At 39.3% G+C, this 19994-nt stretch overlaps 1 protein-coding gene across 1 annotated transcript in view; it reads right to left on the bottom strand.

Moving 5' to 3' along the window:
* The window catches only part of KYNU (kynureninase), a 154857-nt gene extending 143199 nt beyond the window's left edge, over positions 1 to 11658 (bottom strand). The window contains exon 1 of the mRNA XM_077153693.1: positions 11580 to 11658. Within this exon, the coding sequence (XP_077009808.1) occupies positions 11580 to 11611 (32 nt within the window). The 5' untranslated portion in view covers positions 11612 to 11658. The remainder of the gene's footprint in view (positions 1 to 11579) is intronic.
* Positions 11659 to 19994: the final 8336 nt, after the last annotated feature.

Below are 19994 nucleotides of genomic sequence, written 5' to 3'. Positions count from 1 at the left end.
TACATAAGGAAGGGCTAGGTCCTGTGCTGGAGCACTTCCTAAGAGGCGAGGGCTGTCCCTAAACTGTTGCAGTAGGACTGTCCGGGTGAGCTGTGTTGGGGTCGTATATCCCAACCCCTGCCACTCAAAGGCAAATAAACACTGGGTATCTGGGTGTAAGGGGATATAAAAGAAAGTGTCCCTTAAATCAAGAACTGAGTACTGCATGGTAGAGCTTGGGGTCTTATTTAGGAGGGTATCAGGGTTTGGCATTGCAGAGTGGAAGGGAATGACAACTTGGTTCATGGCCTTAAGGTCCTGCACCCACAGGTAGGTCCCACCTGGCTTTCAGGTGGGAAGAACGGAGGCATGACAAGGGGACGGAAAAGGGATGGCAGGCCTTGCCTTTAAGAATTTTAGGATGAGAGGTTGGATACCCTTAATGTCCTCTTGCTTGAGGAGTGCTAATTTCTTCTGGGAATGGTATGTCCCTTCTGTACTGGGTTACAATAGGAGAGACATGAATTGCTTTCCCAGGCAGTTCTGCTTCCCAGACTTTGGGGTCCACTTGACTTTTTTTTTTTTTTTTTATTAATTAACGGAAAAAAAAAATTAACCCAGCATTTAGAAATCATACCATTCTACATATGCAATCAGTAATTCTTAACATCATCACATAGATGCATGATCATCGTTTCTTAGTACATTTGCATCGGTTTAGAAGAACTAGCAACACAACCGAAAAAGATATAGAATGTTAATATAGAGAAAAAAATAAAAGGAATAATAGTAAAAACAAAACAAAACAAAACAAAACAAAAACCTATAGCTCGGATGCAGCTTCATTCAGTGTTTTAACATGATTACTTTACAATTAGGTATTATCGTGCTGTCCATTTTTGAGTTTTTGTATCTAGTCCTGTTGCACAGTCTGTATCCCTTCGGCTCCAATTACCCATTATCTTACCCTGTTTCTAACACCTGCTGGTCTCTGTTACCAATGACATATTCCAAGTTTATTCTCGAATGTCGATTCACATCATTGGGACCATACAGTATTTGTCTTTTAGTTTTTGGCTAGACTCACTCAGCATAATGTTCTCTAGGTCCATCCATGTTATTACATGCTTCATAAGTTTATCCTGTCTAAAAGCTGCATAATATTCCATCGTATGTATATACCACAGTTTGTTTAGCCACTCGTCTGTTGATGGAGATTTTGACTGTTTCCATCTCTTTGCAATTGTAAATAACGCTGCTATAAACATTGGTGTGCAAATGTCCGTTTGAGTTTTTGCCCTTAATTCCTTTGAGTAGATTCCCAGCAATGGTATTGCTGGGTCGTATGGCAATTCTATATTCAGCTTTTTGAGGAATTGCCAAATTGCCTTCCACAGTGGTTGCACCATTTGACATTCCCACCAACAGTGGATAAGTGTGCCTCTTTCTCTGCATCCTCTCCAGCACTTGTCATTTTCTGTTTTGTTGATAATGGCCATTCTGGTGGGTGTGAGATGATATCTCATTGTGGTTTTGATTTGCATTTCTCTAATGGCCAGGGACATTGAGCATCTCTTCATGTGCCTTTTGGCCATTTGTATTTCCTCTTCTGAGAGGTGTCTGTTCAAGTCTTTTTCCCATTTTGTAATTGGGTTGGCTGTCTTTTTGTTGTTGAGTTGAACAATCTCTTTATAAATTCTGGATACTAGACCTTTATCTGATATGTCGTTTCCAAATATTGTCTCCCATTGTGTAGGCTGTCTTTCTACTTTCTTGATGAAGTTCTTTGATGCACAAAAGTGTTTAATTTTGAGGAGCTCCCGTTTATTTATTTCCTTCTTCAGTGCTCTTGCTTTAGGTTTAAGGTCCATAAAACCACCTCCAATTGTAAGATTCATAAGATATCTCCCTACATTTTCCTCTAACTGTTTTATGGTCTTAGACCTAATGTTTAGATCTTTGATCCATTTTGAGTTAACTTTTGTATAGGGTGTGAGATATGGGTCTTCTTTCATTCTTTTGCATATGGATATCCAGTTCTCTAGGCACCATTTATTGAAGAGACTGTTCTGTCCCAGGTGAGTTGGCTTGACTGCCTTATCAAAGATCAAATGTCCATAGATGAGAGGGTCTATATCTGAGCACTCTATTCGATTCCATTGGTCGATATATCTATCTTCATGCCAATACCATGCTGTTTTGACCACTGTGGCTTCATAATATGCCTTAAAGTCAGGCAGTGCAAGACCTCCAGCTTCGTTTTTTTTCCTCAAGATATTTTTAGCAATTCGGGGCACCCTGCCCTTCCAGATAAATTTGCTTATTGGTTTTTCTATTTCTGAAAAATAAGTTGTTGGGATTTTGATTGGTATTGCATTGAATCTGTAAATCAATTTAGGTAGGCTTGACATCTTAACTATATTTAGTCTTCCAATCCATGAACACGGTATGCCCTTCCATCTATTTAGGTCTTCTGTGATTTCTTTTAACAGTTTTTTGTAGTTTTCTTTATATAGGTTTTTTGTCTCTTTAGTTAAATTTATTCCTAGGTATTTCATTCTTTTAGTTGCAATTGTAAATGGGATTCGTTTCTTGATTTCCCCCTCAGCTTGTTCGTTACTAGTGTATAGAAATGCTACAGATTTTTGAATGTTGATCTTGTAACCTGCTACTTTGCTGTACTCATTTATTAGCTCTAGTAGTTTTGTTGTGGATTTTTCCGGGTTTTCGATGTATAGTATCATATCATCTGCAAACAGTGATAGTTTTACTTCTTCCTTTCCAATTTTGATGCCTTGTATTTCTTTTCCACTTGACTTTTTAACTCTGAGGGGCAGGGACTCTAGAGTGCTTTCGTTCCCTGTTAACACCACAATATTTTCAATGGGGCTCTTGGTTCTTGCCTTGGCAGACAGCCTATTATTTGGATTTGGGTACCTGATGCCTTCAGTATATCCATTCTTAGAAGCAGGGTGGAATGTTCTGGTATAATTAAAAACTGATGACTCAGGGTATAGACTATATGTGTGTGAAGATTTTTCAGTAAAAGTATGTAAAAAACAACAACAACAATTGATGACTCAGAAGAATACTACCAATTTGGCAGGGGAGAGGTGGAGGTGAAGGCTTGAGTCCGAGATTTCCCATCTCCTCCTGTTGCAGGACATATCTTTGAGGAGAGAGCGCTGGCATGAAAGGATAAGACAGGATACGTGGCTCCTGTATCAATTTAAAAATGAACAGTCGTACCCACCAAGTCAAGGCTCTTCTAGATTGATGTTCTTCTGTGGGGTGCAGGGAGCCACTGGCCCTGGGCCCCTCAGCCCTGAGGAGGGGTGGTCATCAGGGCTCTCAGAGAGGCCTTCCGCCTTTGAGGCTTGATGCTTTCCTGGGCCCAGTGTCCGGCTTTCCCACATCTAGGGCAGTGCCCTGGAGGTTGTCTTCATTCTCAGGGCTCCTTGATTTCAGGGACATTCTCAACTCCAGTATCCCAACTCTCCACACCAATGGTAGGTTCCAGGCAGCTGCCCAGGGTAGCCCTGAAGTGGCTGCTTATCATTTACATCTAGATCTATGAGTCTTGCCTTACTTTAGTCTCTCTTTGCCTTCTCCTCCTCGGCAGTCCTGTCCCGGTTATTAAAGACAGAAAAAGCAGTACTCATAAGATCATTCATAGGCATTTGGGGCCCTGAGGACATCTTTTGTAGTTTTCTTCTTATGTGTGAGGCTGACTGGCCTATAAAGTATGTTTTTAACAGGATTTGTCCCTCCTCAGAGGCTGAGTCTACATTGGCATACTTTTCATAGCTTCCACTAGTCTCCCCTGAAACAGAGAAGGATTTTCTCTGTCTTCCTGTGTTATGCCGTGCAGCATATTGTACCTCACAGGTTTGACAATACTTTTTTTCATACCGTCTACCAAGTAAGTAATCAAGCAGGCAAGTAACCTTTCATTAAGATCCTGCTGTTCCTTCTGATAGTTCCAGTAGGGGTCTGTGTTTGGAACAACTTCAGCCCCTGCCCTATACCATACGGCTGTTGCCCATGCAGCAGGTCTGTGTGTCCTTGGGCTTCTTCCGAGAGCCTTCGTTTCTTCTTGGGGGTACAGCAAGAGGAGAGAATGACTTGTACAGATCTCCAGGTAAATTCAAAAGTCTGGACCAGACTTGTTGAACTCCTCCAGAAACTTGGAGAAATCCTCAAGAAACTTTCCTGATTGTTTCTTATATGTGTCATGTTGGTCATTGAAAATGGGATGTGGACCCTTATAGTTCCCATATCCCTATTGGCCATTTCTCTGAGAGGGTACAGTCTATTTCTCCCTGAACATTTCTCATTCTTCTCTGGGTAGTGGTAGGGAGAACTGCGAGTTTGCCCTGCTAGACTTGAACAAGGAAGGGGAACAGTGGGCATGGGAGATTTCCCACTTTCCTTTAGAAGAATGGGGTCTGAGGGGGTTTTTGATCCCAACAGCTCAGGATTCGGTTCTGGTAGTGGATTCCATCTTGAAGGCTTAGTTAATAATGGATCATCTAGTATATCCATCACCTTCCCTCCTTGACTCAGTAAGGACTCATCTTTTAACTTCCCCTGAAGATAACAAAGCTTACAGCCACCTCCCATGACTTTGTTGTGATATAGAGCCATGAAAAGGCTGGATATATGGAATTTTAGACTACTTCCCTATCCTTTTGCAAAAAAAAAAAATAGATCTAATTGGATCTATTAATGGTGTTAACATCTTTAATGGTGTTAAAGCCAAGAGAGTCATTTTGAAGCCACTGCTCTCTGCATTGTAACTTATACTAAGGCCAAGCAACATTATACTAAAAGATAACCTTTTTAGTTTTCAACTTAGTGGTCAGTAGATTAATTCAATTTTTCAAGATGCATCCCAGAGGACTGGCAATCAGAATCTAGGATGCACTGTACATACTCTGAAAGAAGAGAGATATAGGGATACTCACTCACTGAGGGCCAGCATCCCATGTGTCCATTAGCTGAGGGGGATCCTTTGTAATACCTTTTTGTCCCTAGGCATCCCTTGAGGGAAAGACATGAAACTCTGGAAATGGGTGGTTTCAGGCACCATATAATTCCCAAAAGCTGGTCTCAGAGGGTTGGTGAGACAGACTTCTCACTCAGAAAACTCTGAGCCAAACCTCTGCTCTTCTTCCAAGCATGGGGACAGAATGTTTTCAGATAGCCATCACTCATGACCTGATTTAAAAACCAAAATAAACAGAGAGTTGAAATGATGGAGGGTCCCTTAGGCTAAGATTAAGGCTTGCATTTTCCTTAAGGAGGAGTCACTCGATGTCATAAAGAGAGTAAGATCTTTTTTTTTTTTTTTTACAGGATTTATACATAGGCCATATGCAAAGAAAGAGATGGGTGAGACTATCCTGGAGAATCTCTTCTTGGGAAAGAGAACAGAATAGGAGTGGGTAGGGAAATGAATGAATATCTCTCAAGGGACTATAAGGATGGTCCCCTAGGAATTTAACAACTACTACACTGCAGGAAGTCTTCCCATGACAAAGTTAAATGCAAACCCAATGCAGAGCCTGCATGAAGGATGAAGAACAACAGAGTCTTGCCTTACTTTAGTCTCTCTGATTATATCCCTGAAGAAGTAAATATCTGGACTTAGCATCAGAAGCACAAAGAGGAGAGAAAGGCAGAAAGAAGAGAGAATACATCCAAAGTGGGGAAGGAAGAAGAAGGATCTAAGGGAGGAATTCATGATGAACAGTTGTACTGGTTTGAAAGGATTAGGGACTCTAGAAGAGCCGTGTTTAAATCCGGATCTATCTTTTGGAGGCAGCCATTTCTTTTAATCCCTATTCAGCACTGTAGGTTGGAAACTTGATTAACTTATATCCACAAAGAAGTGACATGCCCAATAGTGGGTATTAACATTTGATTAGAGGGAGATGTGACCCCATCCATTCCAGGTGGGCCTTGACTAGTTTACTGGAATCCTTTAAAAAAGGAAACATTTTGGAAAGAGCTTCAGAGCCACAGAGCCCATTCAGCCAGAGACTTTTGGAGATGAAGGAGGAAAATGCCCTCAGGGGAGCTTCATGAAACAAGAAGCCTGGAAAGAAAGCTAGCAGACTTCACTATGTGCCCTTCAGCTAGAGAGAAACCCCTCACATCATCAGCCTTTCTTGAGTGAAGGTGACTTTTTAGTGGTGCCTTAATTTGTACATTTTAACAGACTTACTTTAATTTGGACATTTTCACAGTTTTAGAACTGTAAACTTGTGACTTAATAAATTCTCCTTTTTAAAGCTGCTCTATTTCTGGTATATTGGATTCTGGCAGCTAGCGAACTCGAACAGTAGCCAACCCAGATGGGAGGAAGACAGAGGCCAATGAGAATGAGAACAACAAGGACAACAGCAGTGAGGAAAAGAAAGATGATGAGAAAGGGCAAAGTGGAGCAGCAGGAATCAGTGTCAAGGAGCATACTTATGAAGCTCAGTTTCTGTGAACCAGTGCCTTCTGTGGAAAGCGATGCTCCTGGCTGGCTCACCAAAAGATGTAACCAGAACTCTGCTGATACCAATGCTAAGTTCTGCTCCAGGCTCAGCATCTTGCCATGAGAAAGAATTTAAGCACAAGAAAGCAGGTAAAGGCAAATAGTAAAGTTTATTAAAGAGAAAGTGCACACTAAAGAAATTAGTGTGGGCATGCTCAAGAGAAACACACTCCTGGGAGAGAAGGGTTGGTTGGTTTTATAGGGGCTTCAACTCACAGTTTTCTATTTTTCCTTGTGATTGTCAGGTGGTTGTATTATTTTGAAAGAGTTGTTTACCACCTACAGTTGAGGCTTTTCTGTTATGCCCTTATTACATTGCTTCCAAAGAGTTCTTCCTGTTGACCCCATAGGAAACTAGTTTTGTGAGCTTTGCAATGAAACTAGTGGTAAGGTCATGTCTCAGTTCATCCTGAGGTACTTGTGGTGAAACTTACAACACTTTCACGACCAGGTGGAGGACTAGTGACCATAGCCCAGATGTTCTACTCTATCCTGCCATATAGGATAGAGAAACTAGGGGCTGAATAGCTATTTTAGGGTGTTCTGGGACATCTTTCTGAGGAAAGTACATCTGTGCATTTTTTAATCATGTTATGGAGTCAAATACGTGAAGACCTGGACCTGGAGAATATGACAGCAAGTGCAAAGGTCCTAAGGCAGAGAATGACTTGGCCTGTTAAGCTAATGCATTAAGGGATGTGTCTGTGAAGGGAAGTGATAGATTTGAGAGAGGCAGACACAGAAGCTGATCATGAAGACCTCTGAAGGTCAGAAATGAGCTTGGATATTTTTCTATTCCCATTAGGTATTTTTCTATCTAATAGGAAACCTTTGAAGAGTTTTGAGCAGAAAATGATGTAACAATTTTACACTTAAAAAAACACTTTGCTGTATGGTGAGCTATAAAACTTGAAACAGTGGGACAAATCAGGGGCTAGTGCAGTAGTTCAGGGGAGAAATGATGTGGATAAAATGTGGTGGTGAAAGGTGAAAGGGTAGGTAGAGGTGTGCAGATTTATAACGTATTAAGGAGAAAAAGTAGATAGGCTAGGCTGGCCAAAGATTATCTATGGTGAGGGAAGAAAAGGGGATGACTTCTAGTTTTGGAAACAGAACAAATATGTGTAAGTGTGGAATTAATACTTGCAGAAGAAAAATTTTGAAGAAGGAAATCAGAGTTAAGTTTAAGATAAAGATTGATGTGTCAAGCTGGGAGTTGGATATTTGAATCTTCAACTCAGGGTAAAATTGGAAGCAAAACATAATTTTGATATTTTCAACTTATAGATTGTACTTAAAACCTAGAGAACCAGGGGACTAACTAAAACCAACACAAAGAGCAGTAAGATTGGCATTTTTTCAATTCCTCTGTTTACTTGTCCACTTCCTTTCTCTGTTGACAATGATCTCTTCTGAGAGCCATCCATTCTATTCCTAGATGAGGATGTTGAGCTGAGCTTCACCTGAGCATAAATTTTTGTTCTTTTTTGTTTCTTTCGTTTTTGTTTTTGTTTTGATGGCAGTAGTGGTTTGCAATTGCTTGAATTCTATATGCTTTTGTGGGAAAGAAAATATCTTCAACAACATAGTTGACAGCACTTTCAATATTTAACATACTAAATTATCTGTCCTTCTCATGAACTTTTCTATCTCTGATTTTTCTTTGGCTGTTCATTTTTACATTTTCAGATCCTAACTACCCTTTAAAGCCCTAGCTCAAATGCCACTTTTTTTTCAGGAGGCCTGTCATGGTGTCTCAGCTAAAAGTAATCTTTTCTCCTCTGAATACCTGTAGCACTTAGAATCACATCTCTTATTATATGGCACACATTTTGTCAGGGTCTATATTTATTTAGGTAAATATGTAGATGTCAATGATCATATAGTTCGGACATGTCTAAAACTTTCCTCTAAATGGGTTTTACCCATAGCCTTCTGAAAAAGCAACCTGCTTTTTGAGTAGTGCTGACTGTGTCTCTACCATTGGACATTGTCACTTATGTTAGCATAATTTATTAAACTTCCACCGGATATTTGGCCCACTAATTGCAATGCACTATTTTGTCAATAGTCTTTGAGTGAGTTGTTGTGAAAACCCTAACCAAACAGTGATGATGGAGTTTAGCTGAGCATGAAATCAGATTCTCTCAGGAATGTTATCTGTTAGATATATTTATTCATTCAATTAGAAACAGTAACAGAAATTTAAAAGAATCATAGAGAGTAACTATGAAATAACAAAGTGTAAGAGAGGTTTTGTCATGAGTGACTCATTTTTCAGAATAAAACAGATCACCTGATCATTAATGCAGAAAGTGATTCTAACAGCAAAAAGAATTGTCTAGTTACACAATGGCAGGGGATTGAATATGAGCTCTTGAAAAGTTGACAGGACAGTCCTGTCTTTATAAGAATCACTGAATCTTTCCGGGCAAAAATTACATGCAAAATTCTGGGAAGCCCATCTGCTTGGCTGTACCTAAAACCCCTGAGCTGTTTTTCTGTTCCATTATCAAGTTATTCTCACTCTTAACCCATTACTCTTGGTAGCTTGATTGAGTTGTTGATATACTCTACTGAAATGTATTATTTTATCTTTGTAGCCACTAATTTCTGGAAAAAACTTTTAGATAGTGTTTTTAAAAATGACAGTTGAATAAGAGAATAAACAAAATAGTTCAGTGGATTACCTGGCATGAGTAATGACATATTAATAGAAGGATGCCCTCTCTTATTTCAAATATATGGGAAATAATTAGAAGAATATTCCAGTGACACTTAGAATTAAGAGAGCTTGCCTTATATTTGGGAATTTCTTTGGAAAATCAGCACTTTTGAAGACTCATTACTTCCTCTGACTAGGTTATAAAAATAAATATGCAGAAGTATCATCATGTTCCCACTAAAACTTAACTTTATATATACCTACATACATACATTTACAGTTGTCCCTTCCACGTCATGGTGGTTAGGCGTGGTACTTTCACAGTCTAGAAAATCCCCATAAAAAATATTTTTTTTCAGGGTTTCAGGAAACTCCCTAGCTGACTCTTGATCAGCAGATGCTGCCTCTCCTGTTACTTTTACATTGCATAGGCTAGGCCTTTTTAAAAATATTTCAAACTAGACTTTGCTGGCCTCTTTATATTTGCATCTCATTTTATCCTTCTAACATTTTCCAATCATTTTCTCCCATTTCTAGACCAAACTGTGGAATGGGCAGGGTAGAAACAAAAATTGGATGAAGCGATCATTGCACTCACTATCTGGTACTGAACTCTGCCTGAGTTGCTGAGTCAACTGTCATGTCTTTGGTTGGAACTGTGGGTGGAAGGAGCACAACAGAACTCCTGGTCAGAAACTTGGACCTCTCGCTTTATTTTTTCCTTGCACCTTGCTTCCTGATTCTGCCCAGTCTTGCCCCAGCCCCGCAAAGACTAATGTGGTTGGTTCCTATCCTGGGCCTGTCACAGCTCTGGTGATGGTGACTCAATCTTTCCAGGGTGATGGTGAGGAGTCTTTCAAGAAAGAGGCTGCCTCAGCCACCCTCCACCCCTGTAACAGATGTATATACATCCATCACAGTATTACTTTCCACTCTAACTTGGACAAGTGCCTTCATTCCAAGTGGAATCCACATTAATAACTCATAATAACTGCTGTTTAATTCTGCATTCTTCTCACCTACCAAGACAATTAATGCTTCACAAGCCATGACTCCATACCTTATTTAGGTTTACCAGTGCCAGTAAGTTGTCATGTTTTATTTAGAAATGAAGGAATTCAATCCAAGTTTCTTTAAAAAAAAAAACAAAACTTCAAATTTTCTATTTCACATTTCTCGTGTTACTTTTTTTTTTTTTTTTTTTTTTTTTTTAGGAAGGTGGGCACATATGCCCCATGAACTTACAAAAATCACCTAACTTCTCTGTGCTTCATTGTTTTATAAAATTAAGATAGACTCTAATTTTTAAAAGGACCAAAAGAGATTAATGAAGTAAAGTCATCTATAACAGTAAAGGATATTTTTATAACATTTGACTATCCTTTAATATGAAGGCCTTTTGATGGGAATTGCCATTTGCTGATTATTTTTATGAAACATTGGCGTTCAGAATCTCTGATTCCTATTTACCTAGAGTTCTAAGGTCAGTCCAGTTATATAAATGACTGATGACATGATGGTTAATCTTTACACAGTTTCAGTTTTCAAGCCTGAAAAGAGCAAAATTTTCATAGAAGAGTCCAAAGTTTAGAACCGGTAAAACAAATTGCAAAGAAAGTGGTATTGATAAAGAAGGACAGCTCATATTACAATCTTATTCAATATATGTGGTCAGAGCAACCTTTTTTAAGCATATTATTGTAGGATCAGTGTGACATCATTCTGTTACAACTTCATATTTCATATCTAGTTTCACACTCATAAGATCAATGTTACTACTTAATTGATGTCTAATAGTTCTAGACAGGCAGAAGGATAGGCGGAAAGAAAGAAAAAAAGAAAGAGAAAGCAAGCTCCCTTTGCCATGTAGAAAAAAAGCCTATCAACTTTCCATTCTTAGGCAAATGTTTCATAAAATGAAAGAGGAAGAAACCCTGTTCAAGAATAGAAACTTCACTTCTCTAAATAAACATTTAATATTTAATTACCCAGACAACTTAAAGCTTATTTAAAGGTAACTTTCTTTCATTTGTTACTGTAGACTTTGATCTAATCTTGCCATTGAAACTCAAGTAACAACAGGATTAAATCTAATTAGTCAATTGTGATATCATTTAGTAAATGAATTGCAGTGTATAACTAACATCAATTTTCTATCCACTACATTGGTAAAGATCCCCTTTTTCAAATCTAAGTTTTATAGATGAGGCCTATGAGGAGGTTTGTGCCAGTGTTGATTGTGAAGATAATATAGAAAGAAAAGAAGAAACTTGCAAAAGAAACCTGTAAGTTGTCTTGACAAGTATTCTACCGCAGAGGATTTTCATTTGGAAAATCACTGCATGTCTATTCGTGTATCTGAGCGTCTCGCAGGGTCGTGGTACTTACCTTCCAGGATCCTGATGATGTCCACAGCTCATAGGCTTCTTGCTAATTGATAACCCAGACCTCAGGGTGAGAAAGCCAAAGCACTTCTGCTCAGACTCCACCCTGTTGGGGAGTTGGAGGTTTGCTTTAGTCCCTCCCACTCTAGCTAATGTGATTGTACACTCCAGCTGCTGATGAAAATTTTAGCAAAATGTTGCTCTTCCTTTTTGTTTCAAAAGCTTGTGGCTCTTCTTCTAAACGTCTCTGTCCTTTAGATTCCTGGCCTAGCCTTTTAATTCATTACAGACTTGAACAAGCCACCAGGTTAAGTTAGAGTTGGAGCTAAATTCCAAAACTTGCATTTCTTCCTCTGTTTTTGGATCTGGGAGAAGCTGTGCAATGGCATAAAGTTCCAAAGTTCCCGCAGAGGTTGGGGCAGAAACTCAGTGTCCAGTAATGAGTTTTCAATGTGACAGTGGAGTGTGGCTTATTAACAGATGAACATTTTGATCAAAACTTTAAAATAGCCTTTTAATTCCAAAATATATTCTGCTGCTTGATTTGTGGGCTTTAAATACTCCTGGGTTATAAATCTAGGCAGTTAACATGGCAATCAAGGGAAGGAAGAGTTAGGGATCCAAGTGAAATGCATCTGGGTAAATGCAAATCGTTCCTTTACCTATGGTTATCTACTGTTCTGCTTTGACTATCTCCTTGGACTCAGTCCTAAACTTGTGCAGTTAAGATGCTCTCTACCTGCCAGTCAACAGGACAAGATCATGTTATGAATTGGGATTGTCAGAATTGGAACTAAAGACTAGAGTCTGGGTCTGAAAAAACTGATTTACTTATATACATACACTTTGTTAAGCACCAACAAGCAACCAGCTCTGGTTGTTTGATTTAATCGGCTCTGCCATGTAGTTGCCGTATGACCCTGGACCAGTCACTTCCCCTTCCTGAGTTTCAATCTCTCTCTAGTAAATGAGGATAAAAGTAACTTCCTCACATGATCACTTAGATAATAAGACATGGTATGTAGAAAGCATAACTGAGCATGGCATGTAAATCAACAACTGTGTTAATGAAAAAAATATTTCATTTTTTTTTATAAACCAGATAAAATGTACTACTGTCCAATATCCAAGAAAGGGAAAAAAAGCCTTTGGAATTACTGAAATACAAATAATATAAATACATTTCTGCACATCAATCCTATCCTAACAATAATCCTATAATTCTATAAAAGTAAATAGAATATCATCATTTTGTAAATTTGGAAAAGTCAAGATTTAAATCCATTCAAGAGGATCTCAAAATTTGTGTTTTTTTTTTTTCCTGTTTTGTTTATGTCCTATGCTGTAAGAATTTCGGAAGATTTGCTATCTTGGGAGTTAGTTTGAGGGGAGGGTCTGTGTTATTTTTGGTAGGAGAGTCATTACCCTTTAGCTAATGTCTATAGATATATAGAAATAGAAGAAGAGACGGAGATATTTTATTCACACACATGTATCTCAAATTCTTCCTTTCCCATTGCTTCTAAAACCTTTTAATATTAGTATTAAAAACCATTGCCTCAAAATATTATCTTCAAAGCTATTGCTGTAATAGCCACTTTTAGAAAGCGTGCACGTGCAGGTGATCTAAGCTGCACCTCTATTTCTAATTATGGGGCCCCACCTAAATCAGAATGAAACCCCAGTCACATAACAGTCTGTTTGACTAGGACAAAAGTCAAGGAAAAAAACAATCTCCCTGGAGGGAAAAGAACGTAATCATGGATGTAAAACAGCACTGATGGCAACCTAGCCTTAAACATTAATCTTGATAAAACATCAGGTCTTAAACCCCTTTCATGATTAACTAGAGGTCTGATGTCCTGGCACCATATGGATGCCTTCATTCTAAAATCAAATACATGTTGCCACTTGTACTCCTGCCTTCTGGGGGCGCTACCTCTCCAGGACAGCTGCCACGGGGAATGCGCCCCTGCTCCTAAGTCGTAATAAATCTATGTCTGCTTCTGTGCTGGTGTGTTTTTCGGTCTTGTGGCAGCACCAGCTCATGTTCTTCATGAACTTGGCCTGTGTCCAAACACTAACGTTTTGTACATTTAATGTTTCATTTTTATTTACCTTCATTTATATCCTTATTTGTTTAGAAATAAAGTATTAAGCATATACTTTGCACGAGGCACAGAGTTAAATGCCAAGGATAGAGTGATGAGCAAACCCTTTTTAGTATTAATATAAACTTCTAAAAATTAAAAAGAATCTGTTTTGTCAGTTTGGGAGGAAGTGGCAAAACCAAGTTCCACTTCAGAGCCAGATGTGGAGGTCAAAGAAAAGCACAGCATGAGCTTTGATTCCCTCATTTATGGAAACAGAAAAAAAAAAAGCATTGCCAGGATAGATTGGCAATACCAATTCAGGGTTGTGTAATAATTTCCATGTACGTCATCTCCACTACAGTAAGACATACCTCTGAGAGGGAAAGACTTCAATTTTAACCTCTTCAGAGCCTTTTACATATGAATGTAGCCAAATAAATATCAACTGAATTATTATTATTTCTTAGATTAAGTTCGTCAATTGGGGTATGAAAAATTTGTGTTCTCAACAGTAATTCCTGAATCGTAATCTATATCCTTATTCTTCTGGGTACACACTTACAGGTATTTTAAGACCAGAAATTAAGTTGCAATATTAAAGTGCCGCCTTAATGTCTTGAGCCTCACAGGGCCCCAAAGGGCTAACTCTAAGTGCGCCTGCTTTAGTTAGATAGGCGTCCCACCCTATCTAGCAAAGCAAGCGCCCTTCTTGTCTTGTTTCCCCATCAAGGGCTCTAGCTGCACCCTACCAGGTCCTCAACTTAATGGGTTTGCTCCACCTACCAGCTTGTGCAATTATTCAAACAAGCCAGTTGCATCCTCCTGTGGTGACCAAGGGCCCTTACCCCTTTGTATTTACAAAGCCTGCTTCCCAGTCCCTGAAGGTTCACATTTGTTCTGCCTGCAAATCTCCTGGGGGCCTGCCTGGTACACAGCGTGCTCCTCCCTGGACTGTTGGCATATAGATCTAATGAACTGCTGTGGCTCATGTCTGTCCATTGTCTGTGATCTGTGTTCAGCCATCCCCTGCTGTTTAGGATGGGGGATCCCTCCTTCATCACCCAGGTTAGGAACACATATCACGGCTAGCCCAGTGCCTGGCATATAGTAGACTTCAGTGTTAAGCTTATCCCAATTAAATTGAGTGCAGCAAGCTGCTTCTGTAAGAATCCAAGACTAGTCTGCAAAGCCCACTAGAATGCTCTAATACTGGTTGTTTAACCACTAGTAACAGGTGATGAGATGGAAGGCAGTGATGCTGCTTGGTGATCAGTTCAGGTCAGACTACTTAGAGTGATCTCTAGAAGCAAAAGAAAATCTCAACCTTGAGCAATTTGGGGAAGAACTGAGAGAAAGCTGCAGTCCCAAACTTAGGTACATCGGAAATTTTGCATAACTTGTTTTGTTATTGTTACACAAAAACTTTTTAGGGGTTCACTTCTCACGTCTCTAGAGAAGAATTTAATGTGAGTCATTGTATGGGCTCCCCTTCCTTCTTCTTCCAAAAGGGTGGTGGGATGTCTCCAGATATTGGTGTATTCTCAGTTTTTCAGAGGAAAATGTAAGGGATTATTATAAGGAAAGTACATTCTGCCAGTTGGTAATTAAAATTCATTTAGAAATTAAAATTCCTGTATCCTATTCACCTTTTCCTAGATCAGAATTTCTCCTTTACTATAAAATTCGCAGAAGCATTTAAGGGAGTCTATACATTGTGCGCTCAGAGGGGAATGTCATTTCTTTATTCATGTGTTTGTGTGTCAATTTGCCTAAATGTCTGGTTGCTTACATGAGGGATTAGAGTTAATAAAGCAATCTATTTTATTCACTTTATTCAAATAGTAATCTAATAAAAGATTTGGAGCTTTTAAATGTGCATTTCCTTTTAACATTGCTGTACCCTTTCAACTGAATACATGAACTTTTGTTAGTAAATGACCTTTAAGGATTATCAAACTCCTGCTGCGAACCCAGGCTTTGCTTCCAAATAAACCATTTTGTAGTGGTTCTGTTTGTTTGATGATTTAACAGTAACTTTTAAATGTAATCTTAAAACTGTAAGCAATCTGGAAATTGTAATAGTAGTCTTTAGATGCAATTTTAATCAGGAAGCTCTCTGTTAATGAGAGCTTTTGGTCTTACAAAGGAGCAAAATGTATATATAAAGTCTGCAACTGTACGAAAGTGTATGCATACCTGAAGAAGCCTTGCAACTATCTCCCTACCATGGTAGGCAACTTTCCAGGTGCCACAGGATATAATCTTGATGAAGTAGGATAAACTACTGAAATGCTCCAGACCTCTGTTACCTGTTAACCAAGAGGATTATCTCTGTTTCTGATGCGCATAAAAGCCAAATGAAAAATCACTTCAGGGAGGCTGATTTGGGAAATCTCCCCAGTTCTCCTGCAGACTTAAATGAACCTCTTTTTTCCTTCTCAGCTCCATGTGGTTTGACTTTTATTGGCCTCACTGAGTGATGATCCCAGACTTGGGAAGTACCCCTTCTACAGTTTTGGAGCCCAATATGGGGCACAACGTCTGAACCAAGTATGGCTCTGGTAGGTTCCTGGACCCCTGAGGTAGAACATTTGCAATTCTCAGCTCTATGGCTGATGGAGAGACTTCTTTCAGAGGGCTGGACAAGACAGTTTCTTGCCCCAGCATCCAGGACCCTAACTCCAAATGACTGAGGAGCAAAACAGGTTTGGAGAGTGAATGTGGATGTCTTACATGTTTCTACAGGCCCAATTTGGTTTCAGTCTTCAGTGACACACACACTCCTGCCAAAGCTATAAGTGGAAATGGCACTTGGTTTGGGTGCTTGATGGCACATAAATCTATGCCAAAGCCGTTTTTGGAGGGTGTGGCCCCAGGCTTAGAGGAATAGTCATTGAGACTTGGTTTGGACGCACAGTCCCTGGCATTAAGGGAGGTCACTGCATTTGGTACCTAGGTTTTGGATTTTGCTATTTAGGTGCCCCAGTGGCACATAAAGCCATTGAGAATTTTTTACCTAGGTCTTTGCTTTGTTTTTGGTCTTGTTTGTGGTTTACTTGAATTCTTTGTTTGCATTTTTTGTTGTCCTCATTTATCCCAAAAGTTGTCCAAAGAGTACTTAAGGGAGAAAAAAAAAAGAATGGGAAACAACACGATTGAGAAGTCTTAGGAAAAAAAACTTCTTATTTTTAAGAACTGCTTAACATTGGAAGCAGTTCAGGTATAAACCCAAGAAAAGAAAAGTATGAAACATTTATGTGAAGAAATTTGGCTTCAGTACACATTCCAGGATGGCCACAAGTGGCCAAGCCAGGGATCAATACAATATGTTATTTAGCAACTAGTTTTATTTTGTAAGAGAATGAACAAATTGGTGAAATTCCATATGTGCGGTATTTCATGGCTCTAGCTCAGAATGAAAATCTGCAAAGAAAATGTTTTGGGCATGGTATTTTACATACCAGCTAAGCCCGCTACCCTCTCCTTAAAAGCTCTGGAGTGTTCTGCTCCAGAGGAAATGAAGTAGAGCCCTCGCCCCCAGTGTACAAAACTGTTAAGATCCCCAGACCCTATGTTGAAGCTTTTGAACTCCAGGCAGAGGAATTAGTGGCTGAGCTATCTAGGCCCAGACTTGTGGCTCCTGTGCTCCACACCCTCATCCTGCTAAAATCTGCTGAGTCTTTTTAAAGTTTTTTTTTTTAATTATGAAATATAACATATATACAGAAAAGCAATACATTTCCAAGTCCATTTTAACAAGTAGTTATAGAACAGATTTTAAAGTTTGGTATGGCTTACCAAACTTCATGGTTTTTGGTATGGCTTACCAAACCAAAGTTCATGGTTTTTGTTTTTTCCTGTAGCTGCTCCAAAACACTGGAAACTGAAAGAAATAGCGATACAGTGATTCAGCAGTCATACTCATTTGTTAAGTCCTATATTTTCTGTTATACTCCTTCTCTCTTGTGAAAAATCATATATATATACAAAAAAGCAATAAATTACAACAATTAGTTGTAGAACCGATTTCAGAGTTTGGTATGGGTTACCACTCCACAGTTTTAGATTTGTATTTTTAACTGCTCTAAGGTATGGGAGACTAAAAGAAATATTAGAATAATGATTTAGCAACCATATCCATTTATTAAACCCTACCTTCTCTGTATAACTTCACCATCACCTTTGATCTTTCTCCCACTCTTTAGGGGCATTTGGGCTATGCCCATTCTAACTTTCTCTTATTGGAAGGGGCTATTGATAATATGGGGTGGGGGACAGAATTAATTGATGCTCTGGAAAGGCTGGGCCCTCTGCATTTCAGGACCCATCTGGAGGTTGTACATTTCTGGAAAGTTACTCTGGTGTGTGGAACATTTGTGGAATCTTATATAATGCCCTAGGTGTTCTTTAGGATTTGCAAGAATGGTTTTAGTTGGGGTTTGGCAAGTGATGATGGGTAGCAATGTCTAACTGAAGCTTGCATAAGATTGATCTCCAGAGTAACCTCTCGACTCTATTTGAACTCTTTCAGCCACTGATACCTAGAGCAGCTTTTTACCTCTATTTGAACTCTCTCGGCCACTGATACCTTATTTATTACACTTATTTTTCCCCTTTTGGCCAAGATAGCACTGTTGATCCCGTGGTGCCAGGAGCAGGTTCATCCCTGGGAGTCACCTCCCATGCAACCAGGGAGACTTTCATCTTTGGATGTCATGTCCCACGTAGGGGGTGGGCAATGGTCTTACTTGCAGAATTGGGCTTAGAGAGAGAGAGCCAGGCCACATCTGAACAACAAAAGAGGTCTTCTGGAAGTAATTCTTAAGCATGCCTATAGGTAGGCTAAGCTTCTTCACTACACACATAAACTTCACAAAAGCAAGCCTAAAGATCAAGAGCTTGGTTTATTAATTTGGGTGTCTCTAATGTTTGCCACAATATCAGGGATCTCCCCCATGCCAAAGTTTAATAGTTCCATATTTTTTGTCCCATCCCTCAAGGGACTTGGCCAATACTTTTTGATTTCTGCTTAATATACTCTGGGATATATCTAGGCATTACATTAAGCTGTACAGGATTAAAGGCTCTCATTCTTATTCTGGGCTCCCTGTGTTTGGATTGCTTAATGATCTATCCAAATAGATTGGGTCTGCTGTTTTTGCACTCTCCTTTTCCTCTCCACCACAGACTTCACCAATTCCTCTATTTTTCCCTTGGCACTGTGCTGGAAACTGAGGACAAGCTCCTCATGCCCATAAATTTCCCTGAATTGGCCTTCACACCTCATATCTGGAGTGACACAAACTTCAGACAGGGTGTCTCTACCTCTAGAAGGCAAAGACAGGGACAGTGTCTGTAGGAGCATGGGTTAAAACAAGACCTGTGGAATTTATTGGGAGCAACTGGCTTCAGAGTGGCAGTGGCAGTATACTGTGGAGATTGTTATCTGCTTAATGGAGAACAGTCTGGGAGGGAGAGAATGTTTGTTTTATCTTAACCCCAAGTTCTTTATGGTGATCTTAAGTACGTAGGGAGTAAACACTGAAAAACAAGCACTCTGTTCCTTCACGAAATGCATGCATGCTTTCTGTCACCGAACCCTGCAGTATATAATCAGGAACTAGTTAAGAATTAAGTTGTCTGTTGTTACTAATCTTCGGACCCTCTGATCCCATCTGTCTCTCTCATCATTCCTTACTATCCTTCGAGCTCCGGTCTGTGGGAGCAACAAGTGTCCTCTCCAACAAGGGTCAGCTGGAATTGATAATATGTATACTCAGACTCCTTTCTCTACCTGGGATCTATATAATTAGAAAAGCTGGGTCTCCAGTTTTCAAGAGGATCCCAGGAAAATGGAAAACATAATTTTTGCAATGCAAAATCCTAACTGAACTGATATATATAAACTTTATTATACATGCTATTAACCTCAGAAAAAAGAGAATTGTAATTGTAAAAGCTCATATTTTGCTGATTCTTTAAGCAGTGATAAACCAGAGAATCCAGTACAAGCCCCTGGAAATGTGGTCATTCCTTAAGAAAATACCTATTGGAACCCAAATTAACAAGCTGACAGGTCAAAATTAGATCACTATAAAGCAAGAATAATTGTGAGACTAAGAAATAGAATGCCTGAACAAAATAAAGTCAAAGAACTTGTCCAGAAAGCCAGATAAGAATCTATGAGAGTTTTTAAAGTATTATTCAAGGCTTACCATAAGTTTCCTAACATAAGTCCAGAAGACCCAATAAATTGGCATGGGAAAAATCAGTCCTTTATTTATAAGAGTGCTTCTGACATTCATGAGGAACCGCAAGAGGTAGGG

The sequence above is a fragment of the Tamandua tetradactyla genome, chromosome 3, assembly GCF_023851605.1.
Source record: "Tamandua tetradactyla isolate mTamTet1 chromosome 3, mTamTet1.pri, whole genome shotgun sequence".
Classification (NCBI taxonomy): domain Eukaryota; kingdom Metazoa; phylum Chordata; class Mammalia; order Pilosa; family Myrmecophagidae; genus Tamandua; species Tamandua tetradactyla.
Note: the sequence above shows the minus strand (reverse complement) of the source record. Positions and strands in the feature narration are given on the sequence as shown.